General features: G+C 40.8%; 1 protein-coding gene across 7 annotated transcripts in view; it reads right to left on the reverse strand.

Annotated features, from left to right (window-relative positions):
• Immt (inner membrane mitochondrial protein) overlaps positions 1-12,995 on the reverse strand; it is a 43,024-nt gene that overhangs the window by 14,120 nt on the left and 15,909 nt on the right. For 2 of the 7 annotated variants that reach the window (XM_060383544.1, XM_060383542.1), the window contains exons 4-7: positions 7,889-7,997; positions 5,704-5,808; positions 5,287-5,382; positions 1,946-2,082 (exon numbers count right to left, since the gene is read on the reverse strand). In XM_060383544.1, coding sequence (XP_060239527.1) covers positions 1,946-2,082; positions 5,287-5,382; positions 5,704-5,808; positions 7,889-7,997 — 447 coding nt within the window. The remainder of the gene's footprint in view (positions 1-1,945; positions 2,083-5,286; positions 5,383-5,703; positions 5,809-7,888; positions 7,998-12,995) is intronic. The other 5 variants (XM_060383547.1, XM_060383545.1, XM_060383543.1 and 2 more) reach the window with 4 other exon arrangements.

The raw sequence follows: 12,995 nt of genomic DNA on the forward strand, positions 1-12,995 counted from the left end.
TGTTTAAAACAACTGAAAACCGTGTTTACAAATTTTTGTGATGACATGCCTAATCCCCATTTCCATAACTGCCTCTGTTAGATATTCTTCAGTAGCAAACTGTCCCTTCCCTGCAGAGGGCAGTACCGCTCCATGCTGCTCCACTCCAAAGCCTCCCACTGCTGTCCCTCTGAACAACATTCACCCAGTGCCTCTCTGACACCAAGGAAACGACAGCCTTTCCACACCGGTCATTTCCACACCTATGTAACGAGCATGACAAATATCTGGACTACTTTCCCACTTCGCTATGATAGCTACACTTTCTCCCTTTTCAACGTCAAATAAAAGAATTTTCTTTGTAAATTCTCTTATTTATTTATTTATTTATTTGTTTATTTATTTATTTATTTATGGGTGGTTTCTGTATAGAACAGGCCTGGCTAAGCTGCAAATCGATTTGTAGACCAGGCTCTCCTAGAACTCAAAGATTTAACCTGCTTTTGCCTGGGATTAAAGCTGTGTGCCAGCACGCCCATCCACTGCTTAAGTTTTCCAAGTTTTCACTTCTGGGGGATGAAGGTCACAGAACTGAAACAGCACCATGCACAATCCTGGAGTGTGCAGCAGTCACTCTCTGATCATGCTGAGCTTTCTTCGGCCTTAGTGTCACAGCTCACATCTCACTCTACCTCAGTCTAAATGATTGCTCCTCAAGTGTGCTTTCACACACTGGAACTCAACTGTAATCATAATGACAATTTGCTGAATCCCAGTAATAGAAATCAAAATTATTATTTCTAAGTGTTTAACGAGTTAAATTATTAACACAAACACTAAAATATGCATTGTCTATGATATATAAGAAGTTTTATTATTTCTTACAACTTGACATCATTCTAAAATATGTAAAAATTTAGAGTTTACTTAAAGAAATGATTGGCTGGGCCGGGCAATAGTAACACACACCTTTAAATCTCAGCACTTGGGAGGCAGAGGCAGGTGGAGTTCAAGGGTAGCCTGGTCTACAGATGGAGTTACAGAACAGCCAGAGCTAAATAGAGAAACCCCATCTCAAAAAAAGCAATAAGTAAAAAAGAATAAATGAGGCGGTAACAAAAACATATGGAAGTAGTAAGAAAAAGCAAATCTAAACCATCTCTCAAGCCAGGTGAGGCTGCACACATGTAGTAATCACAGCACCTTTCAAGCAGAGACAGAGCAGCTTAAGTCCATCTCTACCTGCAGTAAGTTCAGCAACAGCCTGTGATACAGGAGACCTTATCCCAAGCAAAACAGTAAAATTTAATTTACTTAAAATAAGTGAAAAAACACTTTAAAATTTGAAAAGTACATTTACACATCTTACTGATGATGACATTACTGACAGGTCTCATGTATCAGCTACAAATGATATTTAGTTTCAGCCTAGACTGCATGAGACCCTGTCTCAAAAAAACAAACCCCCTAATTCTCACACTGTAACACTGCTGTGGTTCATTTTACATATCTGAAGGTTTTTCTCAATTTTGTTTGGTTGTTTGTCTTGAGACAGGGTCTCACTATGTAGCCCTGTCTCACTGGCCTGGAACCACTTCTAGAACCAGCTATGTAAACCAGACTGGCCTCAAACTCAAGAGAGCTAGCTGGCTGCTTCTGTCTTCCTTGTGCTGAGATTAATGGTATGCACCACTACTCCCACCTGTATTTCAAGACAAGTACTCTAAATATAAGCACATACCTATGGTATCCATCCTTAGGAGGCTTATAGAAGATCACTGTAAGTGTGAGGCTAGCCTGGCCTCCTTAATTACCAGCTAGTCCAGAATACAGAGTGAGAAGACCCTGACTTAAAAATACAGAAGGAAACAAGGAACAAAAGTATCCTAGACTGTCTTTACTCCGTGAGAAAGCCCATAATGAACAGAGACAGTCTATTTCTCAGGTCAATCCCTCCGTGACACACCTCAGAGTTGTCCATGGCTGTTTTCAGGATGTTGGAGTGTGCGTTGACAGCTTGTACTGCAGCATTCTGGGCCGTAATAGCCTGAAGGGTGACATGTGCAGTATGGCTCAGAGCATCTTCTAAACTCCTGACTAGAGCTGGAAAAGAAAGAACAGTTAAAAACAAATCCTCCTTAAAAAGACTTGAAACTTTTCCTCTTTTCCTAGAAGTATGCTATCACAACTCTCAAAAACACCAAACAAAATAAACTATACATAGAACCCAATTTTAGGCAAGCATAATTCTCTTAATTAAAGTACAGGAGTCGGGGTAGGAGTGGGAAAGTAGTTACAGAAATAGCGCAGAGCACTTGCTGCTTTTGCAGAGGACAAGGATTTGGTTCCTAGCACTCACATGGCAGCTCAAAACTCATGTAACTCTACTTCCAGGGATTTAAACATCCTCTTCTGGCCTCCACAGGCACCAAGCACACACATGAAGTACATACAAACATGTAGGAAAGCTCTCACATAGCCCAAAATAAATAAATAAATAAATGAATAAAATCAGTAAATCCTAAAAAAATTAAATACAGATGATGAATCTGTCAGTTTAATATATTATTTTCACTTTTATACACACATGAATTTTCCAAATTAAAGGTTGTTCAGGAAAAAATTATCTTAAAAAGGCTAACAATCAAACAGAAAAAGGTTTAGAGCATTCTGAAGGGTATGCATGTAGCACAATCATTAACATTTTCATTATGTAAAAATTACCAACTCACCAGGAAAAAAAACAGTGCCTGCTTTCAACTTTTTAGCAAGAGGAAAACCCATAGCAGCTCATATTCCAGGATAGAAGAAGATAACAAATCAAAGAGAAAGAAAACAGCAAACAAGAAAACATGCCAGCAAAATGTAAAAGAGAAGCAGTGTGTGATGGTGCTTGTCTGTAACCCCAGCACTCAGGAGACAGGCGGAAGGATCACCACAGCAAAACCTCATCTCAGGGAAGGCCAATGGGATGGCTCAGCAAGTGAAGAAAAGTGCTTATTGGCAAGCTGAACAGCATGAGTTCAGTCAATTCCTGGAGCACAAGATACAAAGAGAGAACTAAACAACCGACTCCCATGATGTCTCTGATCTCCACATATACATACCATGGTACTTTGTGGCTCCACACATATAAACATGCATGTACTAAATTTTAAAAAACACAATTTTAAAACAGATCCTATCCAAAACAAAGAAACAAAATCATTCAAACAAACAACAACAACAAAAAAGGGAGGCTTAAAATGGGCAGTTTCCCACAAAAGCACTCAAAAAATAAACATCAAATGTAAAAGGCTGGGCTCTCCTTTATTTTATTTTAACACTAAGAGTGTGCACATGCAAACAAATAAGTAAAGAAAGCCAAGAACGAAAAAAATACCAAAAAACTGAGATCAAACTGCAGCTTAATCTAAAGAGCATCAAAAAAGCAAGAGGAAAGGGGGGGTGGTCCTTGGCTACTGTCACTTCTTTAGATATCTCTCCACTAAGCTCAAATTGTTGATTAAAAAAAAAAATAGTACATGTGCATACATAGTTCTAAGATTTAAAGAAAAATTAAGAGGCAAAAGCCAAGATGCTAAAAATTTTCAGCTTGTCTAAATCAAATTTAGACTTGAGCAAATTTAGACTCACCCCCCCCCAAAAAAAAAAACCACAAAAAACAGCTAATGTAGCAGACGCTGAATCTCCAATTTGTAACTTAAATCAAGGGCCCAATACGAACAAAAAACGAAAAGTGAGGAGAGAACATGAATCCAACATGTAATCTTATACCTGAGAAGACGGAGGCAGATGGATTGTAAGGTCAAGGCTATCCTGGGCTACAGTGTATATAATAAGGTCAAAGACAACCTGAGCTACTCATGGCAAAACATATCAGAGACAGAAAGATGGAAGAAGGGAGGGAGGAAAGGAAGAAAAGGGAGAATATGAACATTAAGAGAAAATGGGAAAGTACAAAAACATTTCACTGAGAATTCTTTCAGTTAACATTTTCAACTATCTGTAAGAAGGCCATGAATGAAACAGAACACACACAATTAAAATAGCAAAAGCACAACTCAAGTCCAGGGCTTACACTAATGCCCTACACCTAAGGCTCCTTCTTCCCCATGCATTCTCTCTCACAACAGCAGCTCCTCAGTACAGGGTAGTACCAACAAGGTGCCCCCCCCCCAAAAAAAAAGCCAGGAGCAGCAGCAGTAAAAATAAGTCATGTCACCAGACAGAAAATTCACAACAGCTGCTACAGAATTTGAAAATAATTTTCTGTTCAGCAAAAACCCTTTACACTCCATTACTTCCAAAGTCACTAATGCAAAGCACACAGTATAGTGCCAGTGCACACTTCCTGGAAAAAGAGCAGCCATGTAATGGGGACGGGAGGCGTGGCTCCGTGGGTAGAACCGTTTGCTGCTGAGTTCAGGCCCCACCATCTACGTAAAAGCCAGGCACTACAGCAAGCACATCCACAGCCACAGAGCTGGGATGGAGCCAGGCAGAGCCCAGGCCCACGGGAGTCAGTCTCCCACAGTGGTTCCCAACTCTCCTAATGTTGCACTCCTTAATACAGTTCCTCCTGTTGCAGTAATCCCCAACCATAAAATTTTCAGTGCTACTTCATAAATGTAATTTTGCTTCTGTTACGAATCAGAATGCAAACATCTGAGACGCAGATAGCCTTAGGCAACCCTCAAAGGAGTCATGATCCACAGGTTGAGAACTGCTAGTCTAGCAGAATCAGAAAGCTTAAGGTTCAATGAGCAATCTTGTCTCAAAAAGTTAGGTGCAGAGAAACACAAGAAAGTATCTGAAGTCAATCACTGAGCTCTAGACACTTTCTCATGGGTGAGTGAACCTGAACACACACACACATACACACACACACACAACCACAAAATAACAGAATTGAAAGGTAATAGGAAATACACTTGTTTTGCTGAAGACGAGCAACATCAGAACCCTTGCCAACAGTGAGCGTGCCGAGTGGAGGAAACAGAGGCTGCAGTGTGAGCCACTGGGGCTCACATACATAAGCACATAAGCTTTAAAGCCCCATTTCTGTTCTGGAGTTACAAGAAAGCTTCTTACTAGAAATAAAATGGATCTGGAATGGTCACCAATAATACCTTCAGAATCGTTCGTTACCTAGGTAAAGGCAGTTTAGATAGAAAGAGCACAAGTGATGAAGTGATGTGGGGAGCTGCAATGACACACAAACAAAAGAAGACGCAACCAGCTACTGGATGCCAAATGTGGGCTAAAGGACGAGGAGAACAACTGAGGAAGACTTGATTTACATACACTCCTTCTCAACTTGTTCTTGCTTTTCCTGTTGTGCTAGGCGAGCCGCAACTTCTTCAGGTGGCCGCTCCCTTACAGAAGATGAGGATGCTTCCTCTTGCAGCAAAAGTGAACAAGACGAAAGCAAATTTCAACAGACTTATACAGCTAGCAGGGACACAAAGCAGTGATGTCAACAAAAGGTGGTGAGGACTTTAAACATTACCCTCTTAAGGACTCCAAAGGAAATGAGGGATTCACCGTTAACATATTTTTCAAAGGTCAGCTTGGACTTAGAAATGTAAATCTTTCTTAGGCAAGTCTAAAGGCTGGAAGCCAGTCCAGGTACACATTTCCACAGTATCTATGGGCTGCCTAGGCAATGCAGTTCTGGTGAGCAAAAAATCTACAGTACAACACATAAATTAATTAAACTACCTGAGGTTACAGATGTGAGTTTTTCTTCACCAATGTTGGGAGAATCGGTTTTTATAGCGTCTTCATGCTGAACCGCAGGGTCTGGGACCAAAAGTGTATCACCTGCTGCAGAAATAATTTGAGTTGCCCCTGTAGGTGCTATAAATACGTATTATGCACGGTACCGCACTGCTGTTAACCTGTACGTAGGAATCTACTGTTGAGAAATGCACATTGTACTAATTAAAAATACAAATACTTCTACTTCCCTGTGCTTGAATAACAGAGGCACTGTTCATCACAGAAACACAGAAAACTGACAAAGGCTGACACAAAATCTCCTCAGTGCCACGACACTTTAATCCCTCTTACCTCAAGAGAGGCTTTTAGTGCAGTGCTAACTGTAAGCACAGAGAAGTGATCATCAGTAATACATCAAAAAAAAAAAAAAAAACAGTGAGAGAAAAAGGAGTCTGTGTCAGGGGAGGAGAGACAAAAGAAAGAAAGCAATTCAGAAGAGGGTCCCTAGCCATTCTGAAGAGCAGCAAAGATAAAGGAAGACATGAAAGATTTGAAACAAGATGACAGTTTCAAAGAGAGAAGATTATGTTCACAGTGAAGACAGCGTGAAGAATTCATTAAAATAAAATCATTTCAGAAATGACAGTTTTAAGAAAGGCTAATGAATTTATAAACAAAAATGTTGACGGAAGAGGAAAACAATTCGAGATGAAAAGAGTAGGAAAACAGCAAAATGAGACAAATTTTAAGAATGAAAGTTCCCATTCAAAAGATCAAAGTGTATTATTAACAAAACCTATTGACTGGTCTCCTGTTCTTGTCCCGGCTTACTCATCCACGTGCCACAGTCTTTCTGAGGCAGTGTCTCATGCAGCCCAGCCAAGCCTTCAACTCTCCATGTGGTTGAGGCTGCCCTTGGATTGCTAATCTTCCTACCTCTGCCTCCCAAGCGCTAAATCATAGGCATACACCAGTACTTCCAGAGAGACAAATCTGTGAAAAATAGATGCCAGACATAAATTCCCTGGCTCAGACCCTCCAGCACCTCCACACCTGACTCCAAATATAAAACAAAATTCTTCCAATGGCCACCCTCCTGCTCCCTTGGTGGATCTGCCACTGTTGTCCACCAAGTTCACCTCAGCTTCATTTGCTTCTTGCCTGACTGTGGCAAGCCCGTGGCCTGCGAAACACCACCACAGCAGATATGGGTGACTTTCTCAGTACCCTCTCTCTCTCTAGCTTTTGCTCAAATGACACCTTTCAGGTGAGGCTCCTGATTACAAAGGCCCTTCCTACTATAGCTGACTCTGCTTGTTTATCTGTAGGTGATCTTCCTCCTCTTGTCCCATCAAGGAATATTAACAGATAACTTTTTTTTTTACTATCTTAACAGATATATAGTGTGTGTATATATATATACACACACTATCTTTCTTCCTACTTGCATTGTGTTTTTTTTTTAAACAGATAATTTTTATTTAAAGTGTTTGCTCACTAACAGATCTCTAGCTCCTACAATACATAGTCGGTAAGCATCTGTTTAAACAGAGTCCAGTGGTTAATCAAGTCAGAAGTTAACTGCAGAAAACTGAAAGGGATTCAGGGATGGCTCTGCCATTAAGAGCACTGGCTGCTCTGGAGTTCCATTCCAGCATCCACATGTCAGCTAACAACCCTCAAAGGGAGCCAATGCCCTCTGAATTCTGTGGACATTGCACACACATGGTACACAGACATATATGCAGGCAAAACACCCATATAAATAAAAATAATATCCTAAAAAGGAAGTAAAGAAAATCAGAAAAAGTTTTAGTGTATGGTGAACAGAGGTGTTTTTGTTTCTGTTTTAGACAGGTGCTATATAGTAGGGTAATAAAGACCCGCAGGCATATGCAAGACATGCTTATTACCAAAGCGGGGGCGGGGGTAGAGACAAGAGAGTATCTCTTAACATACACACAGGAGGAAAAGGCTGGGTGTCAGATACAGAAAAAAGGATTAAAATTAACAGCTAAACACAAAGTTCCATGCTGTGTCTACTCCATCACTGAGGCTCACAGAGGGAGGACAGGTGAACTAAGGACTTTAGAGGGAAAGAGAAACCATCCTCTAACTGTAAGCACAGAAACACTGAACCAATTCCTCCCATTACACCTTCCAGAGAGTGGCTCTAAACAAGTACCTGCTGAAGGCGGAGCGTCTCCATTCTCTTTCTGGGTCTGTGCCATGGGTAGTTTGGAGTCTTTCATCACCTCTGATATGCTGGAGATTTTTAGTGGACCAGACTCAATCTTGGAAATGGAAATGTTTAATATTTAGAATATAATGTTGTCTTTAAAAGGGAATGCAAAGTAATATTCTTTTTTAAAGGTCAGTTTATCAGCATTTTGCAGTATACTCATAGGAAGAAGCTATCATTTCTAAGAACTTAATTTCAATGGACTAACCCATTATTTTAGCACTACCAACGGCTTCTTTCAAGACTAATAATAAGGCAAATGATACATAGCCATCCCTGTATATGTCATTCCTTTTATATACCTAATACTAAGAAGGCTACTTCCACCTACATCCATTTCTTTGCTAAATAAAATCATGGCTTACTGTATGCATTCAGTTAGGAACAAATGACTGATAAGAGACTTGGAGTAAAACTGAACATGTGGGTTTTTTTTTAAGATTTATTTATTATTTACATACTATATAGTATTCAGCCTGCATGTGTGCCTGTAAGCCAGAAAGAGGGCACCAGATCACAGTATAGATGGTTGTGAGTCACCATGTGGTTGCTGGGAATTGAACTCAGGACCTTTGGAAGAACAGCGAGTGCTCTTAACCTCTGAGCCATCTCTCCAGCCCCTTGAACATGTGTTTTTGTTGTTGTTGTCTCTTTTATTGCCAGGATTAACGTAATCACACATGACGTTTGGTAAGTAATAACTGCTTTATTTTCCCAGTTACAGCCAGACTGACTTAATGTACTATTCGCTAATGGGACTGCCAGATTTGCTATGGAAAATGGATTAATGAAAAGTTGTTGTTCACCCACTCTTGTTGTTCCCCTTCCTTTAGGGAAGGGAGACAGAGTAGGCAGTGTATCAGAGTCCTAAGATGATTACTTAGGACTGGTATAGAACTTTGTCACAAAAACTAGAACGATGCCTATTTTCTTTGAATTAGGCTGCCTTAATTTAAGAAAAAAAAACCTCAATTATTATGTCTTTGGGTGCTTTATTTGCACCCATGTGTATCTTACATATACTTGGTACCCAGAAAAGCCATAAGAGGGCACCATATCTCCTGGAACTGGAGTTACATATGGTTACAAAACACCACATGCGTGCTGGGAATCGAACACTGGTCCTCTGGAAGAGCCTGCAATGCTCTTAATCACTGAATCATCTCTCCAGCCCCAGCCTGTTTTAATTTTTGAAACAGGGTCTGATTCTGTAGCTCAGGCTGGCCTTGAACTCCAATCGTTCTACAGTATCTTCTAAATTGGGATTGCAGGTATGAGCCACCACACTATTCCTTCTGAAATTATGAAACATGTGCTCACTGTAACAAGCACATAGCAGTTTCACCAGTGGTTGCAATGGGCTCTTCACTACACCTTTTCCTGCCAGCTCTCAGCCATCACTGGGAAAGCTCTAAAATCTCTCCTTCCTCCCAAGCAACGCTGAGGAAAATATACAATTTCCACTTATTTAAAAGTTAGAATGTACAAATTAACATGCAACCTATTACAGGTTTTAAAAACAGAAGAAAGCAGATAGTCTCCTCTAAATCAGAACTGTTCTTTAGAAGATTGGTATTTCTGACTTGGCCCATTCATCCTCTCTTAAAATTCAACTATGCCTCTATACAATGAGTTAGTTGTTAGTTGTTGGGGGAGAAGGAGTTGTTGGTTTGTTTTCCCCTTTTCTTGTCAGGAACCAAACTCATAAGCTCGTGCATGCTGGAAAAGCAAGCTTTATCTCCGGGCCACGGTTACATATATTTTACAAGAGATTAGCATATCATTCTCACACAGGTTCCAGAAACTCAGATTCTTACGGCAAGCAGGTTTATAATGCATTTCCAAATTCAGTTGTTCTATTTCTCCAAATTCTATCCCTAAGTCAAAATCTTTTTACAGAAATAGTACTGGAATAAAAGCAGTGTCTGGAAAAGCAAGTGCCCTTTCATCTCTACCACAACAGCTCTTTTCTGAAATGCTCTTGGCTACTTTTCTACACCATTAACTCTTTAAGATCATCATACCTAGTTCTCTACTCAGTTTAAAAAGAAATCTTTAACCAATGACACAAAACTACAAATTTGTATACAATAATACTATTCAGGCATAAGGTGGGAAAAGCAAGGAAGAGCCAGAGTGCTGAGTAATAAATAGCAAACCAACAATGAGTAGAGCCCACAGGTCAAAGCAAGAAAGCAATCAGTACCAGGCACCATGGTGCATGCCTTTAATCCCAGAACACATAGACAAAGGCAGGTGGATCTCTGAGTTTGAAGTCAGCCTGCTCTACAGAGTGAATTTCAGGACAGCCTTAAACCTTGATCTCCCCACCAAATAAGAAAAAGAAATGAAAAGAACCTATAGCCTGCTTCTGGGCTGACATTTAACCTTTCTATATTTAATCAGTCTTCTTTATTTTCAACATTTATCAGAGGAAGAAAAACACACGGCACTCATGTGGAAGTAAGGGGACAATTTGAAGGAGTCAGCTCTCTCTTTCTAACATGTAATCAGCAATCTTAATGGCAAAACAACTGACTGAACTACCTATCTGGCCAGTCCATCAGACAAGCCTTATAATCTCATTTTTCTTTTTCCTTTTTGGCTTCTCTGTTTAGCCCTGGCTATCCTGGAACTCACTCAGCAGACCATGCTGGCCTCAAACTCTGAGGTCCACCTGCCTCTGCCTCCCAAATGCTGCCATTAAAGGCATGAACCACTACCGGCCAGCCACAATCCCATTTCACAGTTGGTTGTAAAGAAACTAAGAACAGAGGCTGGAGAGATGGCACTGGCTGCTTTTTCAAAGGTCCTGAGTTCAATATGCAGCAACCGCATGGTGGCTCACAACCATCTATAATGAGATCTGGTGCCCTCTTCTGGCATGCATGTGTAAATGCAGGCAGAACACTGTATACATAATAAATATATCTTTAAAAAAAAGAAAAAAGTAATTAAGAATGTAGGGCTGGAGAAATGGCTCAGCGATTAAGAGCACTGGCTGCCCTTCCAGAGGACCCAGGCTCTATTTCCAGCACCCCCATGGCAGCTGACAACTGCTCAAAACTCCAGCTCCAGGTGATCTGACACCTTCACAGTCATACAGTGCACATAAAATAAAAATCATTAAACATTTTTGAAAAACAAAAACATTTAAAAGTTCCTGGCAGTGACATGAAAAAATAACAATGCTTATTTTAGAAGAGTCTACACTGACATGAAGATAATCTATGTTCTTGAAGGAGAACCAGTCCACAGAGGAAGACAATGATGAGAAGTCCTGATGAGACCTGATAGACTAGGGTCAGATGGAAGGGAAGGAGGACCTCCCCTATCATAGGACTGGGGGAGGGGGACGGGGGAAGGGACTACAGCTGGGATAAAAAATGAATAAACTGTTATTAATAAAAATAAAATAAAAATTAAAAAAATACTGAAGACGGGAAAGGGCAGATGCACAGGAAAGCAATGGCTTTAATTCAGAAGACAACTGGGATAGGAAATGATAAAAGACACGGTAGCTCAAACAACAAAAGCAACAATGAAGATCCCCCTTCAACTGCGGCCCAGTCACCTGCCTCTGACTCCTCCCTACACACCTCCCAAGTCACCTGGCTCTCAGCAACCTGGTAACTGACCCCTGTATCCTCCCTAGGCTCCGCCCATGTCACCTGACTCTGACTCCTCCCTAGACTCCACCCAAGTCACCTGACACCCAGCAACCTGGTAACCGCTATGATCTGCGCTACTGAAAAAGCAAAGAGGACTGACTCCTTTGAGCTCAACCTCCAGCACCACTGGGGAGGGGGAGGGGGAAGCAAATCACAAAGCATGTAGGTTTTGGGACAGTACAGTGTAGGTACACTATGCTAGCCAACTGGAAACAGTCTGCAAAGCAACTACAGCATAGTGAGCAGAGACAAAAGCCAGTCAGAGATGAAGAATTCATTTACAAAAGCTGGCACTTGTGGTTGACTGGGCTGAAGAAGAAATGAATACTACTCTATTTTTCATGCAGGAACTCTACTCCTAGAAGGACTTTCGTCTGTCTCCTCCAGGTGGCTTAACTGACCAAGGATTTTAGATGAGGCCACGTGATTCTGAGTATTTCAGAGTCCTGTCTCCCTCACCCAATGCAGATGTTTTAAAGATCTGAAAAATAATGAATTGGAAGACCAGGCAGGAACAGTGTGGTTGGTTGTGATAAAGGAACCAGGTAACACTTTTTAACCAACAGAACTGATTTTAAAAAAGGTCACTAGGCCATGCTAAATTCTGGATATCAGATGCCCGAAGCTTGGGAGAAGGAACCACCTGAGCAGGCACACCCAGCCTCAGAGCATAAAGAAATACCTAATGCAAACAGCCAAAAGGCCCATGCACTTTTGTATGTCTTTTGTTTATTTTTGTGTAAACAAGATGCTGTGTTTGAATTAAAAGATATTTAAGATTAGGAGATGAAGAAATGATTTAGCAGTTTAGAACACTGGCTGCTCTTCTAGAGCACCAGGGTTTAATTTCCAGCACCCACATGGTGGCTCAAACTGTAACTCCAGTTCTGGGGAATCTGACACCCTCTGCTTGTCTCCATGGGGACCAGCACATATGCAGTACATACACATACAAGCCAAAACACCAATATACATAAAGAAAAAAATTAAATTAAAAATTAAAATTAAAAAGGAGGCTGGAGAGATGGCTCAGTGGTTAACAACACTAGAGGCTTTCCCACAGGATCTGAGTTCAAGTCCCAGCACCCACAGGTGATTCATAATCTAATTCCAGGAGATGCAATTCACTGCTTTTAAACATGAACTTAAAAGTTCTAAGCTAAGGCTGGCAAGATGGCTCAGAGGTGAAAAGCACTTGTACTGGCTGCAACCTGAGCTTGATCTCTGGATCCCACAGTGGAAGAACAGCACATAATTGAAAATTTACCCTCACCTTCTCCCTCTCTCTCTCTCTCTCTCTCTCACACACACACACACACACACACTAATAGTAACAGTAAGTAAAATTTAAAATAAGTTGTTAGGGGGCTGGAGTGATG

The sequence above is a fragment of the Meriones unguiculatus genome, chromosome 5, assembly GCF_030254825.1.
Source record: "Meriones unguiculatus strain TT.TT164.6M chromosome 5, Bangor_MerUng_6.1, whole genome shotgun sequence".
Classification (NCBI taxonomy): Eukaryota; Metazoa; Chordata; class Mammalia; order Rodentia; family Muridae; genus Meriones; species Meriones unguiculatus.